This window comes from Nannospalax galili, unplaced genomic scaffold, assembly GCF_000622305.1.
Source record: "Nannospalax galili isolate Female #2095 unplaced genomic scaffold, S.galili_v1.0 scaffold668, whole genome shotgun sequence".
Taxonomy (NCBI): domain Eukaryota; kingdom Metazoa; phylum Chordata; class Mammalia; order Rodentia; family Spalacidae; genus Nannospalax; species Nannospalax galili.
In genome coordinates this window covers 1,080,508-1,101,927 of record NW_008358090.1, presented here as the reverse complement: position 1 = coordinate 1,101,927, position 21,420 = coordinate 1,080,508, and the positions used below count along the sequence as shown (strand labels likewise).

General features: G+C 48.2%; 1 protein-coding gene across 3 annotated transcripts in view; it reads left to right on the top strand.

Annotated features, from left to right (window-relative positions):
* The window catches only part of Clcn7 (chloride voltage-gated channel 7), a 35,111-nt gene extending 13,731 nt beyond the window's left edge, over positions 1-21,380 (top strand). The window contains exons 3-25 of one of the 3 annotated variants that reach the window (XM_008856176.1): positions 4,467-4,538; positions 4,667-4,732; positions 5,187-5,319; positions 5,664-5,773; positions 6,640-6,720; positions 8,232-8,294; positions 8,388-8,471; positions 10,159-10,252; positions 10,539-10,603; positions 11,221-11,337; positions 11,760-11,814; positions 12,066-12,126; positions 12,659-12,797; positions 13,481-13,574; positions 15,122-15,291; positions 16,384-16,435; positions 17,175-17,302; positions 17,560-17,645; positions 17,936-18,065; positions 18,642-18,701; positions 18,787-18,963; positions 19,335-19,415; positions 19,712-21,380. In XM_008856176.1, the coding sequence (XP_008854398.1) occupies positions 4,467-4,538; positions 4,667-4,732; positions 5,187-5,319; positions 5,664-5,773; positions 6,640-6,720; positions 8,232-8,294; positions 8,388-8,471; positions 10,159-10,252; positions 10,539-10,603; positions 11,221-11,337; positions 11,760-11,814; positions 12,066-12,126; positions 12,659-12,797; positions 13,481-13,574; positions 15,122-15,291; positions 16,384-16,435; positions 17,175-17,302; positions 17,560-17,645; positions 17,936-18,065; positions 18,642-18,701; positions 18,787-18,963; positions 19,335-19,415; positions 19,712-19,798 (2,205 nt within the window). In that variant the 3' untranslated portion in view covers positions 19,799-21,380. Of the gene's footprint in view, positions 1-4,466; positions 4,539-4,666; positions 4,733-5,186; positions 5,320-5,663; positions 5,774-6,639; positions 6,721-8,231; positions 8,295-8,387; positions 8,472-10,158; positions 10,253-10,538; positions 10,604-11,220; positions 11,338-11,759; positions 11,815-12,065; positions 12,127-12,658; positions 12,798-13,480; positions 13,575-15,121; positions 15,292-16,383; positions 16,436-17,174; positions 17,303-17,559; positions 17,646-17,935; positions 18,066-18,641; positions 18,702-18,786; positions 18,964-19,053; positions 19,236-19,296; positions 19,416-19,711 lie in introns of those variants that run through there. The other 2 variants (XM_029557774.1, XM_029557773.1) reach the window with 2 other exon arrangements.
* The last annotated feature ends 40 nt before the right edge of the window (positions 21,381-21,420 follow it).

The following is a 21,420-nucleotide window of genomic DNA, read 5'->3' as shown; positions in this document are numbered from 1 at the left end:
TTTTTGGAGACAGGGTGGTTTTATAGTCCCAGCTTGCCTGGAACTCACTGTGTAGACCAGGCTGGCCTTGAATTCACAGAGCTCTGCTTGCCTCTGCCTCCTTAGTGCTGGGACTAAAGGCTTGCACCACCACACCTGGCTTTTTTATTTTAGGTCCTATTTGCCTCTTTATTTTTATTGTTGTTGCTTATGGTTTTTTGTTGTTGGTGTTTTTAATCAGAATTAAGAAACAACTTAATCTAAGGCCATAAAAATTTACTCATATTCTTCTGAGTTTAGTGGTTTCCATTTTATATGAATTCTTGAATTCTTGGGTATGATATATGAAGTAAAGGTCTAATTTCGTTGATGCTCCTATGTGTGGATATCCAGTGTACTAGCACCATTTGTGGGAACAACTGCTTCCATCCCCCATTAAATTAAAAAGCCAAAGACCATAACTTTTGGGTTTCTTTCTGGACTCTATTCTCCTTTGATATAGATGCTATCCTTTTGTGGGCCTCTCAGTCTTGGTTACCATACTTTGCACTGAAGTGGTACAACTTTATTCTTCTAGGTTATGTAGCCTGTTTGGAGTTTCCTTTTGTCTCCATAGATTTTAGAACTGTCTTGTCAATTTTTTTCTAAAAAAGCCAGCAGAGATTTAGATAGAGATTTGCATAAAGCTGTTCCTGACAATACACACTTGTGATCTAAGCACTCTGGAGGCTGACACAGGAGAATTACAAGTTTGAGACCATTCCAGACTACACAGTTAGATCCTCTCTCAGGAAAGAGATGGACAGCAGCAGGGTAGAGATGGCATTGAATCTTTTTTGGGGGGCAGGGGGCTTTTTGAGACAGGGTCTCCCTGTAGCTCTAGTTGTCCTGGAACTCACTATATAGACCAGGCTAGCCTTAAACTCTCAGAGATCCACCTGACTCTGCCTCCCGTGTGCTAGGATTAAAGGTGTGCGCCACCATGCCTGGCACATTGAATCTTTTTTATGCCTAATGCTAGAGATTGACCCTAGGGACTCATATGCTAGGTAAGCGCTGTACTTAGCCACATACCAGCCAGACTGATTGAGTCTTAGCAATAGTAATTCTGGTCTTTGAACACAGACTATTTTTTCGTTCATTTATAGCTTTGATTTGTTTCAACAATGTTTGGTGGTTTTCAGTGTACGAGACTTAAACTTCATTAAATTTATTTGTTTATTTGTTTATTTATTTATTTATTTTGTCTTTTTGAGACAGGGTCTCTCTGTAGCCCCAGCTGGCCTAGAACTCACTATGTAGATCAGGCTGGCCTTGAACTCACAGAGATCCACCTGCCTCTGCCTCCCAGGTGCTGGGATTAAAGGCGTGTGCCACCACACCTGGCCAAATTTATTTTTTAATTTAAAAAAAAATAATTTTTTGTGTATGAGTATATTACCTGCATGTGTGTAGATGCACCCATGTCCTACAATGCCCACAGAGGTCAGAGAGCATTAGATTCCCCTGGAAATGGAGTTATAGACTGTTGTTAGCTACCATGTCGGTGCTGAGAATCTAAGCTGGGTCCTCTGCAAGAGCATCCAGTGCTCTTAACCCCTGCTCTCCAGCTTGTATTTTAGAAAAATTTTTTTAATGTGTATGAGAGTATTGCTTGCATGTATGTAAGTGCACCCATGTCATGCAATGCCTATAGAGGTCAGAAGAGGGTGTCAGATCCCCTGGGACTGGAGTTAGAATGGTTGTTAGCCACCATCTAGGTGCTGGGAATCAACCTGGTCCTCTTCAACAGCAGTCAGTGCTCTTAAATACTGAGCCAATGCTCTAGCCCTAGATTTTTTTTTTTTTGTCTTTTTGAGACAGGGTCTCCCTATAGCCCCAGCTGTCCTGGAACTTGCTATGTAGACCAGGCTGGCCTCACAAAGATCTGCCTGCCTCTGCCTCCCAAGTGCTGGGATTAAAGGCATGCGCCACCACGCCCGGCAAAATTTTTTTAAAAAGATGGGACTAAGAACTGAACACAGGGCTTTTTTACACATGCTAAACAGGTGCTCCATGCTGAGCTATAGCCTTGGCCCTATGCATTTTATTTTGTTTTATTTATTTTTATTTTATGTGTATGAATGTTTTACCTGAAGTGTGTAAGTGCACCTATGTCAAGCAGTACCCAAGGAAGCCAAAAGAGGTCATTGGATCCCCTGGAACTAGAGTTAAGGATAGTTGTTAGTTGCATGTGGGTGATGGGAAACAAACCCAGGTCCTCTTCAGGAACAGCCAATGATCTTTGTTGCTGAGCCATCTCTCCAGACCTCTAATGTATTCTATTTTTTATTTTTGATCTTTTTGAGACAGGGTCTCCCCATAGCCAAAACTGGCCTGGTATTCACCATGGAGACCAGGCTGACCTCGATCTCATAGAGATTCACCTGTGCCTGCCTCTGCCTCCTAAGTGCTGGGATCAAAGGCATGCACCACCATACCTAGCTCCCAATGTGTTTTATTTTTGATGAATTATTTATTTTTTTTTATTCTTATTTTTGAGCAGGGTCTCCCTATAGCACTAGCTGGCTTGGAACTTAACCAGGCTGACTTGTATGTCCAGAGATCCACCCGCCCTTGCCTCCCAAGTTCTGGGATTAAAAACATGTACCCCTGTTAGCCTTTTTGATGATATTTTAAATAAAATTGTTAATTTTGCTTTCAGTTTGTACATCAAGCATAGAATTGTAATTGGTGCTTATACTCTTCAGTACAATAATTTTTGGTATATTAGGATCTTCTGAATATAAAATCATGGCAAGCTAGGTTGATTTTGCACAGTTGTAATCCCAGCATTCAGGAGGCTGAGACAGGAAGATCATAAATTCCAGCTCTCTCCTAAAACAAAGCCAGAAGTAGCGGCACTTGCCTTTAATCCCAGTACTAGGGAAGTAGAGACATGCATATCTCTGAGAGTTTGAGGCCAACCAGGGCTACGTAGTGAGACCCTGTCTTAAAAAAAAAAAAAAAAAATGGCAGGCATGATTGCACATACCTTTAATCCCAGCACATTGCAGGTAGGTCTGTGAGATCGAGGCCAGCATAGTCTACATAGCAAGTTCCAGGCTGAGGCTACAAGGAGACACTGACTCAAAAAACAGAGGCAGGCAGATCTCTGTGAGTTCAAGGCCAGCCTGGTCTACATAGTGAGTTCCAGGACAGCTGGGGCTACAGGGAAACCCTGTCTCAAAAAGACCAGAAAACAAAACAACAACAACAAAAAGAACTCCAAAGCTAAAACAAAAAGATCATGTCATATGCAAAAAATAATTTTCATTTTTTCCCTTTCTGATCTAAATGCCATTTATTTCTTTGTTCTGCCTGATCTCTCCCCAACCCCATCCCCAAGCACACAGTTTTGACTAGAAGTGACAGAGATTGAGTAGCCTTGGCCTGAGTTGGAAAAAGTTCCTCACTGTTGAGTGTAGCTCTATTTGTGGGTTTCATAGATGCCTCCAGCAGGTTGGGGAAGCACTTTTCTATTGTAACTTCTTTTTTTAAAAGATTTTTTTGTTTGTTTGTTTGTTTGTTTGTTTGGTCTTTTTGAGACAGGGTCTCCCTGTAGCCCCAGCTGTCCTGGAACTCACTATGTAGACCAGGCTGGCCTTGAACTCACAGAGATCTGCCTGCCTCTGCCTCCCAAGTGCTGTGATTAAAGGCGTGCACCACCACGCCCGGCTTAAAAGATTTTATTTTTAATTATAGGTATATATATAATGTGAGTGCAGGTGTCCTCAGAGGATAAAGGGATTGGACTGCCCCCTGGAGCTGGAGTTACAAGTTGTTGTAAGCTGCCTGACATAGGTGGCAGGAACCAAACTCTGGTCCTCTGCTGAGCCATCTCTCCAGTCTTCTATTTTAGCTTCTTGGGTGCTTTTGTTATTGTTGTTTTAGAAGTTGTTTGCTTGTGTGTTTTCTAGTAACGGGGTTGGAACCCAGAGCCTTGTGCCTGTTAAGCAAGCACTCTGCCATGTATCTGCATCCCCTGCCTCCTATAAGCCCTTAGTCCCCTTCGCCCCTCTCTTGAGACATCACCTCACTATACAACCCAAGTTGACCTTAAACTTCCAATCCTCCTGAGTCTGCCTCCTGAGTGCTGGAATTATAGGATTATTGGTATGTTCCATCACATGTAGTATCATTGAATGTTTATGGTGCTTTTTCTATATCTATGAGATGGCCTATGGACTCAACCCTTTGTCCTGTGTATATGATGTAGCACATGAATTGATTTTAGGGTGTTAAACTAACCTAGTACTCCTGGGATAAATCCATCTCAGTCATGGTATGTCTGTATCCCCTGGGGGGTGGTGGGGGAAGGTTGTAGGTTTCTTGTGACTTCCCAGCCTTGGGTGTCAGGAAATGCTGGTCTCTGAGATAGGTTGAGGAACCTCCCACCTCCATGTTCTATTCCTAAAGAGAGTGTGAGACTTCTTTTTCTTCCACAGGAAGTAGATCCTCCTCACACCTTCCCCAAGGAGATCCCACACAATGAGAAGCTCCTCTCCCTCAAGTATGAGGTAGGATCCCCATCCTCCCACCTGAGCCCAGGCCTTGCCTTCTCCACCCCTTCCATCCCGGTTCCTGGCTATATTTAAACATCCAGGTCCCTGGTTAGTAATCATGCTCCCTGTACCCTGACCTGCAGAGCCTGGACTATGACAACAGCGAAAACCAGCTCTTCTTGGAGGAGGAAAGGCGGATCAATCACACAGTGAGCAGAGCGAGCCTGTGGCTTGCTGACTGGGTGCTTTTGTGGTAGGCCAGGCTGGGTCTCCATTCTGTTGTTCATCCCTGAGCCTCTAGGTTCTGTAGCCACTGTTTGTGGTTTGTACTGCGGGAAAGAAAGGCAGGCTATCTAATTCCTGGTCCCAGATACTGTAAGCTGTGAGGGATGGCCATGGTCATTGTGGGTAAGAAGATTGTTCTGCAGGTGTCCGATGGCAAGCAGTGCCTAGAATGTTAGTAACTGGTTGTGAATATGTAGGGAATGCCATTTACCTCCTTATAACGTACACATTCGCTTCCCTAGCTCTATGTATTCACTGAAATGTTGGCTGGAAGCTGCGTTTGGCAGTTTAGGCAAAGGGCCGAACTGTGAACAGCCCACAGCAGGCACCTAGCTACAATATCACTTTTGATTACACCATATGCACCCCCTACCCCAGGCCTTCCGGACAGTGGAGATCAAGCGCTGGGTCATCTGTGCGCTCATCGGGATTCTCACAGGCCTAGTGGCCTGCTTCATTGACATCGTGGTGGAGAACCTGGCTGGCCTCAAGTATAGAGTCATCAAGGACAGTATCCTCCAGAGCCACCCAGCATGGGACTTTGGGATAGGGCTCAGCAGCAGAGACCAAGCATGAGCCCTTACAGGCAGATAGTGAAGAACAGAGAGGACCTGGCCCCTGGGGAAACACCCCGCCACCATCCCACCCAGCATGTATGTGGCATAGTCAGGTTGTGAGATTGTCAGGTTGTCTCTAAGCTGTCCACTTAGCACCATGGCCTGCTAGGTAGTTGGCAGCTGTGCTGGTCCAGTCCATGAGATGCTCAGGGCCACATAGGTGGGCCACAAGAGTGAGGCAAGCAGGGCAGATGTGGGCTGTGTAAGTGAGCAGTGCCTGTCCTTGACAAGCCTTGAGACATCGACAAATTCACAGAGAAGGGTGGCCTGTCCTTCTCTCTCCTGCTGTGGGCTACACTGAACTCTGCCTTCGTGCTCGTGGGCTCCGTGATTGTGGCTTTCATAGAGGTACAGCCACCTGGTGCGGGAGGCTGGGTGTTCTAGATCCAGGGTGGGTGCAGAGTCTTAGTGAATGGATGGGCCCTTCTAGCTCCTCCACCTTGGATGCTTTCTGCCAGTGAGAACTACAGTGTGGTACAAATGGGAAATGTGTTCAGTCAGAGCAGAAAACACACTAGGGTCTCCTCAGTTCAACCCTTATTAGTGTCACTTTTAACCCAACAGTACAGCCTCCCTACCACCTACTCCATACCTGGACTCTCACAGGTACATCGTACCTACTCCGTGCTTATATGCAGACAAAGGTCTTCACATAGCCAGACAGTAAGGTATTCTAAGGCCTACAGTGTCTCAGGAGTTTGGGCAACTCATGCAGGGATCCAAGCAGAGGAGAAAGCAAAACCAGCCAGTCCCCAGGGAGACTGTACTCCCAACCTAGGGATGGACCCTCTAAGGTACTTCTCTTTTTACCAGGGCTCCCAGGAGTCTCCCCTTCTCCTAGGTCCCTCTTTGTTCCCTGTCCTTTTTGTGGGGTAGTAAAAGAAGTAATAGTATCCAGAATCTTCGGTGTGGATGCAGAGTAACTGACCCATACAAAGGAAGCTCTAGTTCCTCCCAAGTGCATGATGGGTGCCCTGTCCATCCTGGAGCATCCCCTTGCCCTGTCCACTTGGGAGACATATGACTTCCTGACTCCTCCCATGGCCCCTCACATCCCCATATCTTTTTCAGAGGTTGTTCAGTTCTAGGGTTGGGGGATGTGAGCACCTCTATTTCCCCGACGTGGAACCCTTCCCCAGGCCCGTTCCCCGTGTCTGGGGCGGGGGTGCTGTATCCACTCACTTGTCTAGTCAATGTCACCTTTGTCTTTCTAGCCAGTGGCTGCTGGCAGCGGGATCCCCCAGATCAAGTGCTTCCTGAATGGGGTGAAGATCCCCCATGTGGTGCGGCTCAAGGTAAGTTGTATATTGATCCAGGACGGTACAGGATTTCTGCCAGTTTGAATGTGTTTTTATCCATTTGCTCCTCTATACGTAGCCCAGTCTTGTGTGCACACCAGCCATCCTATATACATGTGATGACAGGTTGTGCATATGGAAGTAGCAAAAACTGGTCTTTATATATAATAAGTAGTTGTAGGAATCTTTAGCCAATGAGCATATTGTGGTTGCAGCTGTGTAGTACATGTTTTTAACTCAAGACTGCATGACCTTGAGAGTTTCAGATCCAGAGGGACTGAGTCAGGGTGAGAGATAGCCTGCCTTTCTTCCCCATTTTTCAGTTTTCCTAATACTCATACTGCTTAATACCAGCAGCATTCTAATTCCATAGAGGCTGGGCAATTGTGACCACAGTCCACCTACCACTGTTCATTTCTGCTCAAGCCAATCTGACCAGAGACCACCTCCTGTTGCCATCTCAGAAGGCAGGTGGGCATTGGTCTCCTTTGGAGTGCTCCTGAGCCTGGTGACACTCTGGGGAAGCAAGAAACCTGTACTGCTGCTTTACTGTAGAATAGGGTGGGCATGGAGCTTCTGGACATGGCACTCACCTGTTACCTATACTAAGCTGCCTAGAACCATTTAGGTTTTACTAAATACCTTTTGCTAACTGAATGGGTTTAGGGGCCTTCCTTAGAACCTGCATTGAACATGAAGTCTTCCCCAGTGATCCACTCCTGCACCAGGGGCCATACACCAAGGGAGACATGTATATTTGTGTGTGTGTGTGTGTGTGTGTGTGTGTGTGTGTGTGTGTGTGTGTGTAAAGATCTATTTTATGTATCAGTGTTCTGCCTGCATGTATGTAACTATGCCACATACATGCTTGATAGCTGAGGAGGCCTGATGGCTGAGGAGGCCAGAAGAGGATGTTGGACCCCCTGGAACCAAAGTTTTAGACAGTTGTGAACCACTATGTGGGTACTGAGAACTGAACCCAGGTTCTCTGCAAGTGTTCTAAACTGCTGAACCAGACCCTAGTTGTATGTATTTTTGACCCTTGCTGGGCCCAGATGACACAGCTGGCCTTCTGCTCATCCTTGAGTACCCACCAGACTGACATAGTTCAGGGGAGTCACAGTCCATTAGCTCCTACCTTCCTGTTGGCTGGCCTGGTATGGGGAGGGTTACTGGTATATACATGGAGTGGGTGGCAAAACCCCCAGGCAGCAACACCTATTTGCTAATGAGGTGGGGGCCCATGCTATCAGCCCCAGCCAGTAAACATCTCCAAGGTTAAGTAGTGCTGGGTGAAGGACAGAGGTCCTCCAAGGATGACAGAGCACCAGATCCCTAAGCGGGTGTGGAGCAGGAGCCCTAGTTGCTGTCCTAGCATTTGTAGTGCAGGTGGAGAGGATCAATGGGAACCTCCATCTGAGCATTCCACAGTGCTAGCCTTTCTTGAGTCCTATGACTTGGCAGGTACGTATATTTACTTAAACCTTATATATCTTCCTTGTTTTCAGACATTGGTGATAAAGGTGTCCGGTGTGATTCTGTCTGTCGTAGGGGGACTGGCTGTGGGAAAGGTAATAGAGTGAATGATACTGGCCCCACCTGAGTCTCTATCCCTGGGAGGATGATGTTAAAGCCTCTGAGTGCTGGTCATTTTGTGCTTCCAGGAAGGACCAATGATCCACTCAGGTTCAGTGATCGCTGCTGGGATTTCACAGGGAAGGTCAACATCACTCAAGCGGGATTTCAAGGTAAGTCCTCCCACACATACATGAACTGAGGATTCACGGACTTATGTATCTCTCAGCTAGGTTCTTGCCTGTGTAGAGTCCTCATCCAGACCTGTGGGCCTCCCTCAGCATCTCGTCAGGCCTGACCTGTCCCTGTTGCCATCTCTTCCCTAAGGACAACCCAGCCTATACCCAGCCCAAGTGGACACAGTTCCTTCACTCATACTATACATGGCCTCTCCATGGTCAGTCAGTTATCAGTAATTTGATGGACATTGCACTAAATTTTCACTCTTTTTTAATTGAATTTTTGTGAATTTCATACAGTATATTTTAATATTTAGATCCCATCCTGTATCTGCACATACCCCCTTACTAACCCCCCCTACCAAATTTCCTGTACTCTACTATATTAAATATATTAAGGCCTGTAGAGTCAGGTTTGTGTCCCCAAATGCCCTTAAGTGTGGACTCATCCACTGGAGCCTGGTCAGCCTACTAAGAGTCTAACCGTTAAACAAGACTGAAGCGCCCCTTGCCAACAGCCATCAGTTGCTAATAATTCCTCAGGTATACACTAAATTTCTGACATGCTGACATGTTTATAGCTATCTTTTGAGCTGTGTAGCTCAGGCTAAACTCACAATCCTGCTTCAAGCCTTCTGAGAGTTGGGATTATAGGCATATACCATTATACCTGGCTAAACAGTCCTTTTAAATTTTTTAAAGTTTATTTTTATTTTGTGTGTATGAGTGTATTGTCTGTATGTAAGTACACCTATGTCATTTAGTACCTGCAGAGGCCAAAAGAAGGCATCAGATCTCCCTGGAACTTACGTTACTGACAGTTGTTAGCCACCATGTGGGTGTTGGGAATCAAACCCAGATCTTCTGCAAAAGCAGCAAGTGTTTTTAACTGCTGAGCCATCTCTCCAGCCCTAAAAAAAATCCTTTCAAATATTTTATTATTTTACCTTAATGTGTATAAGTGTTTTTCCTGCATGTATAGAAGTATGCCCATGTGGTAACAGTGCCCACAGAGGTCAGAAGAGGGCGTCAGGTCCCCTGGAACTGGAGTTACAGACAGATGTTAGCTGCTGCCATGTGGGTGCTAGGAACCAAACCCAGATCCTCTGCAAGAACAGCCAGTGCTCTTAACTACTAAGCCAGTTCTCCAGCCTCTAAACAGTCTGTTTAAAATCAAGAACAAGCTGGGTGTGGTAGTGCATACCTTTAATCTTAGCACTTAGGAGGCAGAGGCAGGTAGATCTCTGTGAGATCGAGGTCAGCAAGTTAGACACCAGCTGGGGCTACAAGGAGACCCTGTCTCAGAAAGCCAAAAAATAAATCAAGAAAAAATTTAGATTTTCCCACTCATTGAATTTTCTTTAGTTCTTTGGGTAGAGTTAGGAAAGCTAATAGACTTCTTGCTGCATGTGTGGAAAAACTGGGTCACCATCACAAATGGGATCCTGTGGTTATATTCTCGGCTGTGGGCACATGGGTTCTTCCCAGCTCTCCTGTTACTGTCTATAGTGTCACACTCTGTGAATCCAGTAACTGATGATGTGATTGGTCATGCTGTGATTGTCTAGAAGATGACTCCCTACCTTTCACATCTCTTCATTGGTCCCTTTGGTAGGACTTCCTTCCTGTGAGGGGTGACCCTGTAGATCTGCCCATGACTCTCTCTGTCTTCCTCTTTCAGATCTTTGAGTACTTCCGTAGGGACACAGAGAAGCGAGACTTTGTCTCTGCAGGAGCTGCAGCTGGAGTGTCTGCTGCATTTGGAGCCCCTGTAGGTGAGAAGTCTTCCCCACCTGGTCTGTGGCTTTCCCCTTGGGTGCTTCATAGATGGCCAGGCTGGGTGAGCAGGACTTTCTTGCAGGCATAGTTCTGGTGTTTTGTAAATGAGTGCTTGATCAAGGTGTGAACAGTGGCTCACAGCCACCATCTGTGGCCTGATTCCACCAGCAGTAGCTTCCCTGTGACATGGTCTTATTTCCTTGGAATCTCTTTTGGGCATTGGCAGTGGGTGGGCTGCCCTGTGACCGGAGTTGCACTTGAGCCTTGCCACCTGCCTTCTAGGTGGAGTTCTGTTCAGCCTAGAAGAGGGTGCCTCCTTCTGGAATCAGTTCCTGACATGGAGAATTGTAAGTGCCTATGGATGGTGCCCCCTACCCAGGGCTCTCGAGTCTTCCCTTCCCTGAGGACTTATCATACTAGGCCCATCCTTTTGTGTTATAGAGCCATGTCATCCCATGGGTCCAGCTCTACATGTCCTGGGTGTTCTTGCCAGCTCTTCGTGACTCCTGGGAACCCCAGATCCACTATCTTCTCTTGTGTCTGTCTTACTTGTCCGAAGAACTACAATCCCATTTTTGCCTGACCAGGAAATAAACTTAGCCCCACTTGGCACCAGCCCTGCTTGACTCTAGCCCCCTTTCTTCTGTCTTAGATAGGGTGTTCAGATATATTGCTTCCTAAGTGACAGGAGACCCCAGTCTCCTTGCCTGGCTCTAGCAGTCAGATGAGAGGGTTCTCATATAACACTGAGAGCTTAGGTAGGCCAGGTATAGCTCTGAGGATGCTGGGTAGGCTGAGCAAGGTTCTGAGGGTATTGAGTTGTTGAGATGGCTAGGAAGGACTTTGAGGGTGCTTGGTGGGCCAGGCAGGGCTCTGAGAATGCTGAGTGGCCCAGGCAGGGTTCTGAGGGTGCTGGGTGGGCCTGATGCCGCAGCTCTGAGAATCTGGCTTCTCTCTGCCACAGTTCTTTGCTTCTATGATTTCCACCTTCACGCTCAATTTTGTTTTGAGCATCTACCATGGAAACATGTGGGACCTATCCAGCCCAGGCCTCATAAATTTTGGAAGATTCGACTCAGAGGTAACTGACACTACTGTCCCACCCCTTCCTTTCCTGTGACAGCTCAGGAGCCTTTTGGTTTAAGGCCAAGATTTGAAGTTGGTTTTGGAAATTCTAGTTTCTTGGCAGGAATGTTGAGCTCCTGCTTGTCAGCTCCACTGCATTGCTCTGGGAGTATGTACAGTGACCTGCCCCAGCAAGGTTTTAGGTGTCCCATGGCTATAGTGTGAGATGGCTCCAAGGTCAAGTGCCAGCCAGCCCAGCCATCAGGCTAGGGTCTTCTCAAAGTACTCCTTTCTCCCACCTATGGAACCTCATTGGCGCTGTACAAAACTACTAGAAAGTTCTGTGTACATAGGCAAAGCTCCTATCCAGTCCTGGAATTTAAACCACAAGTTGTGTACACAATCTCTCACAGCCTTCACTTTCTCCCTACTGCACAGAAAATGGCCTACACCATCCATGAGATTCCTGTCTTCATCGCCATGGGTGTGGTGGGTAAGGACCCCTCCCCATAGTATGGACCAGAATAAACTTGTGTTGGGAAGGATGAACTCCAACTCCAAAGCAGCTCAGGTCTGCAGTGGCTGAGAGCCAAACCTGCACTCCATGTCTGTAGGCACTGTCCTCCTGGAGTTCTTATGCAGATACATGCAGGGGTGGGCAGCTCAAGAAGTCCCCAGAGCTTTACTTCTACTTTGGCAAAACCCCCACTGGTGAAATTAATATGAGCAACTTTCTGGTCACAGGTGGCATTCTTGGAGCTGTCTTCAATGCTTTGAATTACTGGCTAACCATGTTTCGAATCAGGTGAGAAAAAAACACATTTTGTGTACCAAATTGACAGGTGCAAACCAACTAGGCCTCAAGAATTGGACAAGGTGTTTAGGCCTTGTGCATTGGGGTCCTTACCTCAAGATCTGTACCCAGCTGAGCTACTCAGGACAGGTTGGAATGTATGACCTCAGCAAGAGGACAAACAAACCTGAGTTTGGAGGAGCTTCCAGAGAGAGGAAGGGGTCTGAAAGTTAGCAAATCCCTAGATTAGATACCATCCAGTATCCATCTGGGGTGCAAGCCCTTTTATTAGGAGAGCAGTGATTGAGTTGTCTAGGGAGCTCCTGGGCTTGCCAAGTGTCTTTCTGGTTCTCACATCAGTCTCACTGTTTTATACTGTCTGAGGGTGTAGCAGGGGCAGTCACTGCTGAGGGAAAAAAAAAATTCAGGATGTCCTGGAATCTGGGTCAATTAATCATTAAACCTATGCACATTATGTCCATCAGTCTGGTTCAGGTGCCCCCACCATTCCTGCAGCAAACTCCACTCTGGCTTTGGGCTCTAGGTACATCCACCGACCCTGCCTCCAGGTGATCGAGGCCATGCTGGTGGCTGCAGTCACTGCCACAGTTGCCTTTGTCCTGATTTACTCATCTCGGGATTGCCAGCCCCTACAGGGAAACTCCATGTCCTACCCACTCCAGGTAGGCATAGGTCCTTGGGCCCAGTGAGCAGGGCCAGCCCTCCAGAATGCTAGCACCCAAAAGTGGATGTCAGGCTTCAGTGACTGTCAGAAGTGTTATCAGGCCTCAGGTTCAGTCTGTATACAGGGTCATCATAGTGAACTGAGGCTACCAGGTACCTAGTGAATGGACAGTGGTACTGGGCTATTCTTACCATAGTCTTCTTCCCAGATAGCTCCTGGAGAGTTTCAGTATGGGACTCCTGGATATAGATTGGAGAAGCACACTGAAACCATACAGGGATGCTTGTGACAGCTCTTTCATAAGAGATGCAAAGTGAGAGCTGCCTCTCTACAGACAAACAAATGAGGTGTCCCTCCATGTAGTAGATAGCACTCAGCCAAGAGGAGGGGGGCCTGCTGACTCACAGGGCTGGTGTCCCATTACTGGTTCTAGGGCTATGCTCATGAAGTACCTAGGTCCCTGTATTGAGTAGCAGGGACAGATGGACTGTCCAGTCAGTTCTCAGAGATGTGGTCATGCCACTGAAGCCCTGGCTGCATGTGGGCCCAGGCTGTATGTTCTCCTGAGCCCAGCTCCTATCTGATGCTCTCCAGGCCCAGGGTACATGAACGTACAGCAACAGAGTCTGTGGTCATGCCCTGTGGCCATCTCGCTCTGTGTCCTCTCTCTCAACCTTGCAGCTCTTCTGTGCAGATGGCGAGTACAACTCCATGGCTGCAGCCTTCTTTAATACCCCTGAGAAGAGTGTGGTTAGCCTTTTCCATGATCCACCAGGTGCGTGAAGGCAGCATGGCTGGGACATGGATGATGGGCAGGTTCTAGAGGTCACTGCCCTGGGCTAGAAGAGTCATCTCTGGTATAATGAGGTATGCTGGAGCACAGGGGTCAGCATCCCAGAGTTGGGGGATAATAGGAATGCAAAGGACTGTTAGATTCTGCTGGAATACTTGGTAGTTGAGAACCTGGAGAGGGGCTGGGTGGGCTTCCACCCCACCTTCTTTTTTCTTCCTGATGATGGTTGCCTGGGCCACCTTCATCTCTCTCTACAGAGGAAAACCCAGCCTGATGACTCCATGACCAGGCCTTGTTGGCCTCAGCCATGCCCTTGATAGTGCCCAGGGCAGATCCCCACATACCAAGCCAAAGAAGAGCTAAGCAACCTTAGGCCTGTGTCTTGAACTCCTACGTATGGGGGAACAGTTGTTTCTAATTGTTTCCTATAAGTCACTGGGGACTTCCCTGTTCTTAGGGCTATCCATAGAGAAAGTTAACAGCTAATAGATTTGTCAGTGCCAATGGCCTTCCATGTCTGAACCTCTTCCCTCACTGACCTGCTTCTCCTGACCTCAGTGGTTTGTGCCATGGTGTTCTTGGCCACATAGACTGATAGCCCACCCACAACCCTGGTCTCCACATAGGCCACTATGGTCCTCCCTTCTCTACTTTTCCATGCTTAGTTTCTTAACCACAAATAAAATCTCAGCATCTTGTCTGGGAAGAGCACACCTTCCAGGGCTTGGAGTTAGTGGCCAGGAGTGACTCTATTCCAAATGTGACATCTTTTTTAATTTTATTTATTTGCTTTTTAAATTTTATGTGTATGAGTGTTATGCCTACATGTAGGTAAGTGTACCTGTGTCATGCAATGCCCAAGGAGGACAGAAGAGGCTGTTGTGTCCCCTGGAACTGGAGTTATGGACAGTTGTTGCTGCCATGTGGGTGCTGGGATTCAAACCCAGGTCTTCTGCAAGAACAGTGTTCTTAACTGCTGAGCCATCTCTCCAACCCCCCAAATGTGACATCTTATCCTATGGTTTTGGGGTCACATCTTGGTCACCTCTTGTCTCTGGGAGAATATTTCCCTGAACTGCTGGCTGTCACAGGGCTAACTCACGTTCAGGCTGTGCTCAGGTTCAGAGAATCAGTTCCATTGCAGCTGACAAATGTGAGGTCATACTGATGGTGAGTCCAGCTGAGCTGGAATCCTATTGCTGCCCTCAGGGGTGTGGATTACACCTTGCTTTCAGGGAAGGGCCTCCAAGTGGAGCAGGGCTATTGGTGGTTTGGCACTAACATGGGGCCTAAGTGGCCCCTAGACTTGACACCTGTGCTGTCAGCTCAAAGTTACCTGCTGTACTGCCTCAGCATAGTTTCTACATCTGATTCTTGGGGGCCCACCCTTTAGCTGCAATACCTTCTGGGGATCACTTGTGATCAGAGCTCTGATGGCCTGGTCTCAAGGATGGAACTATGTGGCAGGCAGGAAAGCCTTGTACAAGCATGAGTCACAACTACAACCCAGTAGCCCTCCTCTCTCTTAGGTTCCTATAACCCCATGACACTGGGCCTATTCACCATGGTCTACTTCTTCCTGGCCTGCTGGACTTATGGGCTCACAGTGTCTGCTGGTGTCTTCATCCCATCCTTGCTCATTGGAGCAGCCTGGGGCCGGCTCTTTGGCATCTCCCTGTCGTACCTTACAGGAGCAGCGGTGAGTTGGGGGAAGCAAGATAGAGCCCCACTGCTCAAGTGTTCCTGTTCACCCTAGGAATGGGGGCCACCATGGGCAACAGCAGGGTACCTAGTGCGTGTAGGCAAAAGAATTGGAAGTTGTTGAATAACCACACTACATGCTCTGTGAAGATATTTTGGAGAGATGAGTGAAAACGTAACAAAGAACAGAAGAGCCCAGGTCTATCCAGGGCTAATCTGAACTGGCTTCCCTAGCATCAACTACTGGTGAAGTTTAAGTTTTAGTCTATCTTTTTTTCTTCCACCCTCACTTCAATCATTTGAATAAGATTTGACAAATTATAGAGGGGATTAAAAACAACAGGAAACCTGCCACCTACCCTTACCCTGTCAGGCTTCAGGGTCAGGCTCCCTTCTAGACACTCCTTTAGTTGAGCTCTGTCTTCTAAACTGAGATGTGATTTGTGATAATGGTCACTTTAAAATGAATAAATACACTTCAGTGGATGCACAACATTTGTAGCCATCACCACTGGCCCCAAAGCACTTTCTTCACATGGAAAGGGACTCTGCCCCCATTAGCGTTGTTCCCATTTCCTCTTCCCCAGCTCTGGCAACCGCTAGCCTCCTGGCTCTGGGTTCACCTTTTCCCAACATTTTCTAGGGCACGATGCCTCTGAATTTCCCAATGAGTGTGCCGTCTGCTTGGTTCATTTATTATAACATGTTCTGCAATATCTTTTCTCAACTGTCTTTCCTTGAGTGATCCAGTGTGTCTTCATGGACAATGGTACCCTGTGAGCACTCAGACCCCACTGTCCTCACTTCATGCACCTTTCACTGTCTTAGCACAGAGCATAGCTTGTCAAGTTCATGGGTGTGAGCAGATGGCATAGTTTGTATATCTCATCTTATGTAAAGAACACCTATCTAGGATGTTAGCACACTGGTTGTAGCAGAAGGCACAGAGGTAGAACATTCAGCATGAGCCACATGTGAGCCATGGAATTAACTCCTCTATATAGATCACTAGACGTACTCACTGGTAGATCTGGCACTGGGAAAGGGTTACTACTGCCTGTGACACAGTTCCCCATTTTGCCTCCTACAGATCTGGGCAGACCCGGGTAAATATGCCCTGATGGGAGCTGCTGCCCAGCTTGGTAAGTTCCAGTTCTTGCTCAGTTTGGTGTGTGGGCTTTGCTAGGTCTGGGTACTGTCCTTACCAGGCCCACCCATTGTGAGCATCACTGAGGCCAGTCGCCATTCATATGAACAGAATAGGAAATAAAGTAGGTGTGACCATCATCCCCCATGGCATGGCCAGGTGACAACAGTCAGGAGGACCCAGCAGGACCTGGCATCTGGGGTCTGTAAGGATAGGTGGGTGAAAAGACTAAAGACATGGGGCTGGAGAGATGGCTCAGTAGTTACGAACACTGGCTGTTCTTGCAGAAGACCTGGATTCGAATCCCAGAACCCACATGGCAGCTAACAGCTGTCCATAACTCCAGTTTCAAGGGATCCGATGCCTCTCTTATCCTCCTCAGGCATTGCATGACATGGGTGGACCTACATACATGCAAGCAATACATGCATACACATAAAATAATAATAAATAGCCAGGCGTGGTGGCACATGCCTTTAATTCCAGCACTTGGGAGGCAGAAGCAGGCGGATCTCTGTGAGTTCAAAGCTAGCCTGGTCTGCATAGTGAGTTCCAGACCAGCTGGGGCTACAGGGAGACCCTGTCTCAAAAAAGACATACATACATACATACATACATACATACATACATAATAAATTAAGTAAATAAGTAAATAAATAAGACTAAAGACACATAGCAGAGCCAGGGACCTTATGTTAGGAGAGGTAGGGGCTTATGACCACCTACCCCCACAGGTGGAATTGTAAGGATGACCCTAAGCCTGACAGTTATCATGATGGAGGCCACCAGCAATGTGACTTACGGCTTCCCCATCATGTTGGTGCTGATGACTGCCAAGATTGTGGGTGATGTCTTCATTGAGGTATGCAGCATGAGGGGTTGATTTGTCCCCTGCTCACCCTGAATGCTGACCTTGGAACTGGGCACTGGGATCTGGTAGGCCTACAGCAGCTGCAGAAAGAAAAAAGAACATAGAGCCACCTCCATATGCCCTCCTTCAGGAGAGACACAATATACCCTGGGTTCTCCATTGGTAATAGGGCAGTGGTGGGGTCCTGGGGGAGGCAGTTTGTCATAAGGACCTCTGGACAGTGTCCTGCATCATGGTTCTCCCCTTAGGGCCTGTATGACATGCACATCCAGCTGCAAAGTGTGCCCTTCCTTCACTGGGAGGCCCCTGTAACCTCACACTCGCTCACTGCCAGGTATGGCTAGCTGATCTGCTGAGCTGTCGGTTTCTGTGTGCTGAGGGTGAGGAGTGGATAAGGAAGATACTGCATGTCTGTGGGGAGCTACCCAGGCACTAGGGCTCCCCTTGTGGCCACTCTGTACATAGTCTCCCAGTTCCTGGTTGAATCTATGGTATGGAAAACGAGGTCTTTGGATTCCCCGTTTCCTAGCTGCCGCATGGTATAAAAGCTCTTGAGGAAGTATCTTGCCAGCACATAGTATACCTGGCACTCTGACAGTGTCTTTTGGTTGGGCCTCTTGACAGGGAGGTAATGAGTACACCTGTGACCTGTCTGAGGAGGAGAGAGAAGGTTGGCATCATTGTGGATGTTCTCAGTGACACAGCATCCAATCATAATGGGTTTCCTGTGGTGGAGGATGCAGGCGACACCCAGGTACTGTGGGTGCCTCTCCACATACCAGTCCCTTTCTATTTAGTGTCTGTAAGTATGGGATTGCAGGGGGTGAGGGGCACATTGTGTAGTTCAACTGAAAAGGAAACCGCATGTTGGATGTACAGTAAAATCCACATGTAGCTTGGCTGTCCTCACTACAGCCTTCATGGGGTCCTGACAAGACTGGACTGGTCAGTTGTAGTGCTGGTGGCTGTGACTTATCAGGAAGTGCTGACAGAATGTGAGCCCAGCTAGTGTTGTCCTCACTTGCCCAGGTCCTGTCCTTCTGGGACATGTTGGGCATTGGTGCTGGTAGCTTGAGAGAATTTGAGGAGCACACAAGCTGCATCTTGCCACCTACTGATGCCATTCCCTCTCAGTACCTGGCTCCCATGCTCTGTGCTATCAGGGTTAGCTGCCCTGTCTCAGGTTCTTTAAGGATTAATAAGTGAGATGCCCACTGTGATCAGAGGTGACTGTTAAACAGTTAACATCCAGTGGGGGGTGTAGCAATAGGAGAGTCAGCCAGAGTCCCCCATGCAGTCCTGGAGCCTCTGACTCCTGTCTCTCCTGCAGGCAGCCAGGCTCCAGGGTTTGATCCTGCGCTCCCAGCTCATCGTGCTCTTGAAACACAAGGTACACCCACCAGCAGCCTAAGGGTAGGGGTATCCTGGGCATTGTTGTTCACAGGGGCAGATGCCTAACCAGCCACTGCCTGCAGGTATTTGTGGAGAGGTCCAACATGGGCCTGGTGCATCGGCGACTGAGACTGAAGGACTTCCGTGATGCCTATCCCCGCTTCCCTCCGATTCAGTCCATCCATGTGTCTCAAGATGAACGGGAATGCACCATGGACCTTTCTGAGTTCATGAACCCCTCCCCCTACACAGTGCCCCAGGTACTTATGGCTCAAAGGAGACTGAAGGGTAGGGTTAGAATGTGGTTGACCTCCAGGACCCACGTTTTATGCCTCCTACCCTTTGGAAAGGTGGAATCTTGTAGAGTAACTGCTACCAGGAGGAGAAGCAGGGTTGCAAGGGGCTTTGCTGCCTTGAGAAGGCCATCTGACCAGAATGTCAGGGAGAATGTGAGAGAAGTTGGGCTTCAAGTGGCAGTGGACCTCAGGGACCCTACCTGTAGAACATAGGGGCTTGGAGTCAGGTATGGAGGGGAAGGGACAGCTCAGGATCCTGAAAATGCTTGGTTTTGGGGATTGGGTCTCTTCTCACAGTGGGGTGAAATAGACTGAAGGCTATGACCACCTTGCAGGAGGCGTCTCTCCCTCGTGTGTTCAAATTGTTTCGGGCTCTGGGCCTGAGGCATCTGGTGGTGGTAGACAACCAAAATCAGGTAAGGCGTTGTCTGTCTTGTTAGGGGATGGTAGAGCTGGCTTGAACTTTGCTTCCCGTATTCCCTGCTGGGTTGTAGGTGGGCATTGGTCATCACTGCCTCGGGAGATACAGGCATAGGACCCAGCCTGGTCCTGCACACCAAGTTGGCACTGGCATGTAGGCTACGCTTCCTCTGGCCACATTCCCACCTCAGGGCCCATGCCAAAGCTCCCAGGCCCCTTCTCATCCCCAGTCACATATGGGGCAAGGGTTCTGCAGACCTGTGGGGACTCTAACCTGGTGTTATTCCTGCAGGTGGTCGGGCTGGTGACCAGGAAGGATCTGGCCAGATACCGCCTGGGGAAGGGAGGCCTTGAAGAACTTTCCCTGGCCCAGACGTGAAGGCTAGCTCCTCCCTTGGGCAGTGGCACCCCAACCCCTCTGCACTTCCTCCTGGGGTTCCTGGTCTCAGTCAAAGCCTTACTACCTGGGCAGCACAGCAACAGGAGCAAATGCCCTCCATCCTGGGCCTAGCTGGTATGGGGGCCTGACCCTGATGTGAGCAGTTGGTTTACATCCTGTGCTCTGGCCCCTCCAATCCTTGGACTAACCCCCTTCCTGGGTTCCTTCTCCACGGTTTCAAATGTGGGCAACCATGTCCCCTGAGGCTTACTTCCCAGAGCCAGGAGAGGCTAGTTTTTGTTTGTTTGTTTGTTTGTTTTTTTGTGGGGGGGGGGTCAAGCGCTGTACTCGTCACTGTTTCTATTCTGTCTCTGAGCACCTGTCCTCTGGCCACACTGCCCACACCACCAAGAGCCTCGGCAGCAAGAGCATGAAGAACAGAAATCGAGTACACTCTATTGGGGAACCCAAGTGTGCCCCATCCCTAGGCCTTTGCCTAGAGGTTGAGGAGACTGGTTCTATACCTGGATCTCAAGAGCTGAGAATCACATGAAGACTGGATCCCAGAGTTCAGCTAAATATGCCCCAGGCTTTCAGAGCTAGGAGTCACTGCACTTTGGAGTACAGCAGGAAGGCAGTCTTCCCACAGCACCGAGGACCCTGATGTCAGTAGTTGGCTTTGCTTCTGACTATAGTATGAGTGTCCCTGGGCAGTAGTCTCTGAGGACTTGGCCAGCCCAGGGTAGCACTGGGATGGGCCTGTGAGCACCAGAGCCAAGGAGATCGACTTTTACCCTATGTTGTCAGAGCTGGCTCTACTCAGTCAAAGCTAGACTTAATATCTCCCAGTCAACCTCAGTCCTTGCCCCTAGGTCACTTTGTAAAGATAGTTGCAGTGTCTCTGGCACACATGTTAGAAAGCCACACAGATCCTTCTGTGCAAAGCTGGACAGATAACAGCCTCCTCCTAAAAGAGTGGCTTTCTCTGCCTTCCATGGGGAGATAGGCTGAGCATGTTGAATCGATATAAATGAGAAATTCCTGTTCCCTGCCTAGGGCTCACAGTTCTGGGGAGTCATGTACTCAACATTGTGGTGATATACATGTGAATAACTTTGTGAACAGTATCTGCTGTCTGTGATACAATGGCTGCAACTCAGTACTGCAGCAACCTATGGACCCTGCAGGAAGGGAAGCCACAGACTGGATCAGGACTAGGGAAGTAGCACACCTCACCTGGGACCCTGGCCTCCTGATCCCATCCTCACATCCTTATTCTCAGGGGCTCATGCAGTGTGGTTTCTGTCGTTTGCTTGGGTGACATACCATACCCAGGCCTGAGCATGCCAGGCTCTGATGAGAAATTGTAACCTACTTTGCTTGGTCCACTGGGCCCTGGTGGCAAGATCTGAGTGACCAGGGTGGGGGAGGGCTGTATCTGTTAGATCCAAGGGGATGAAAAACACTGCATAGGGTCTCAAAGACTTGGTACCAAAAAGCATGTGCAATCTGTCCACAATTCTGTGTTGACTACATGTTGAAATAATATTTTGGATATATTAAATAAAACAATCAAAATTCACTTGTTTATGCTGACATTTTCATTGCAGCTCTTGGGAAAG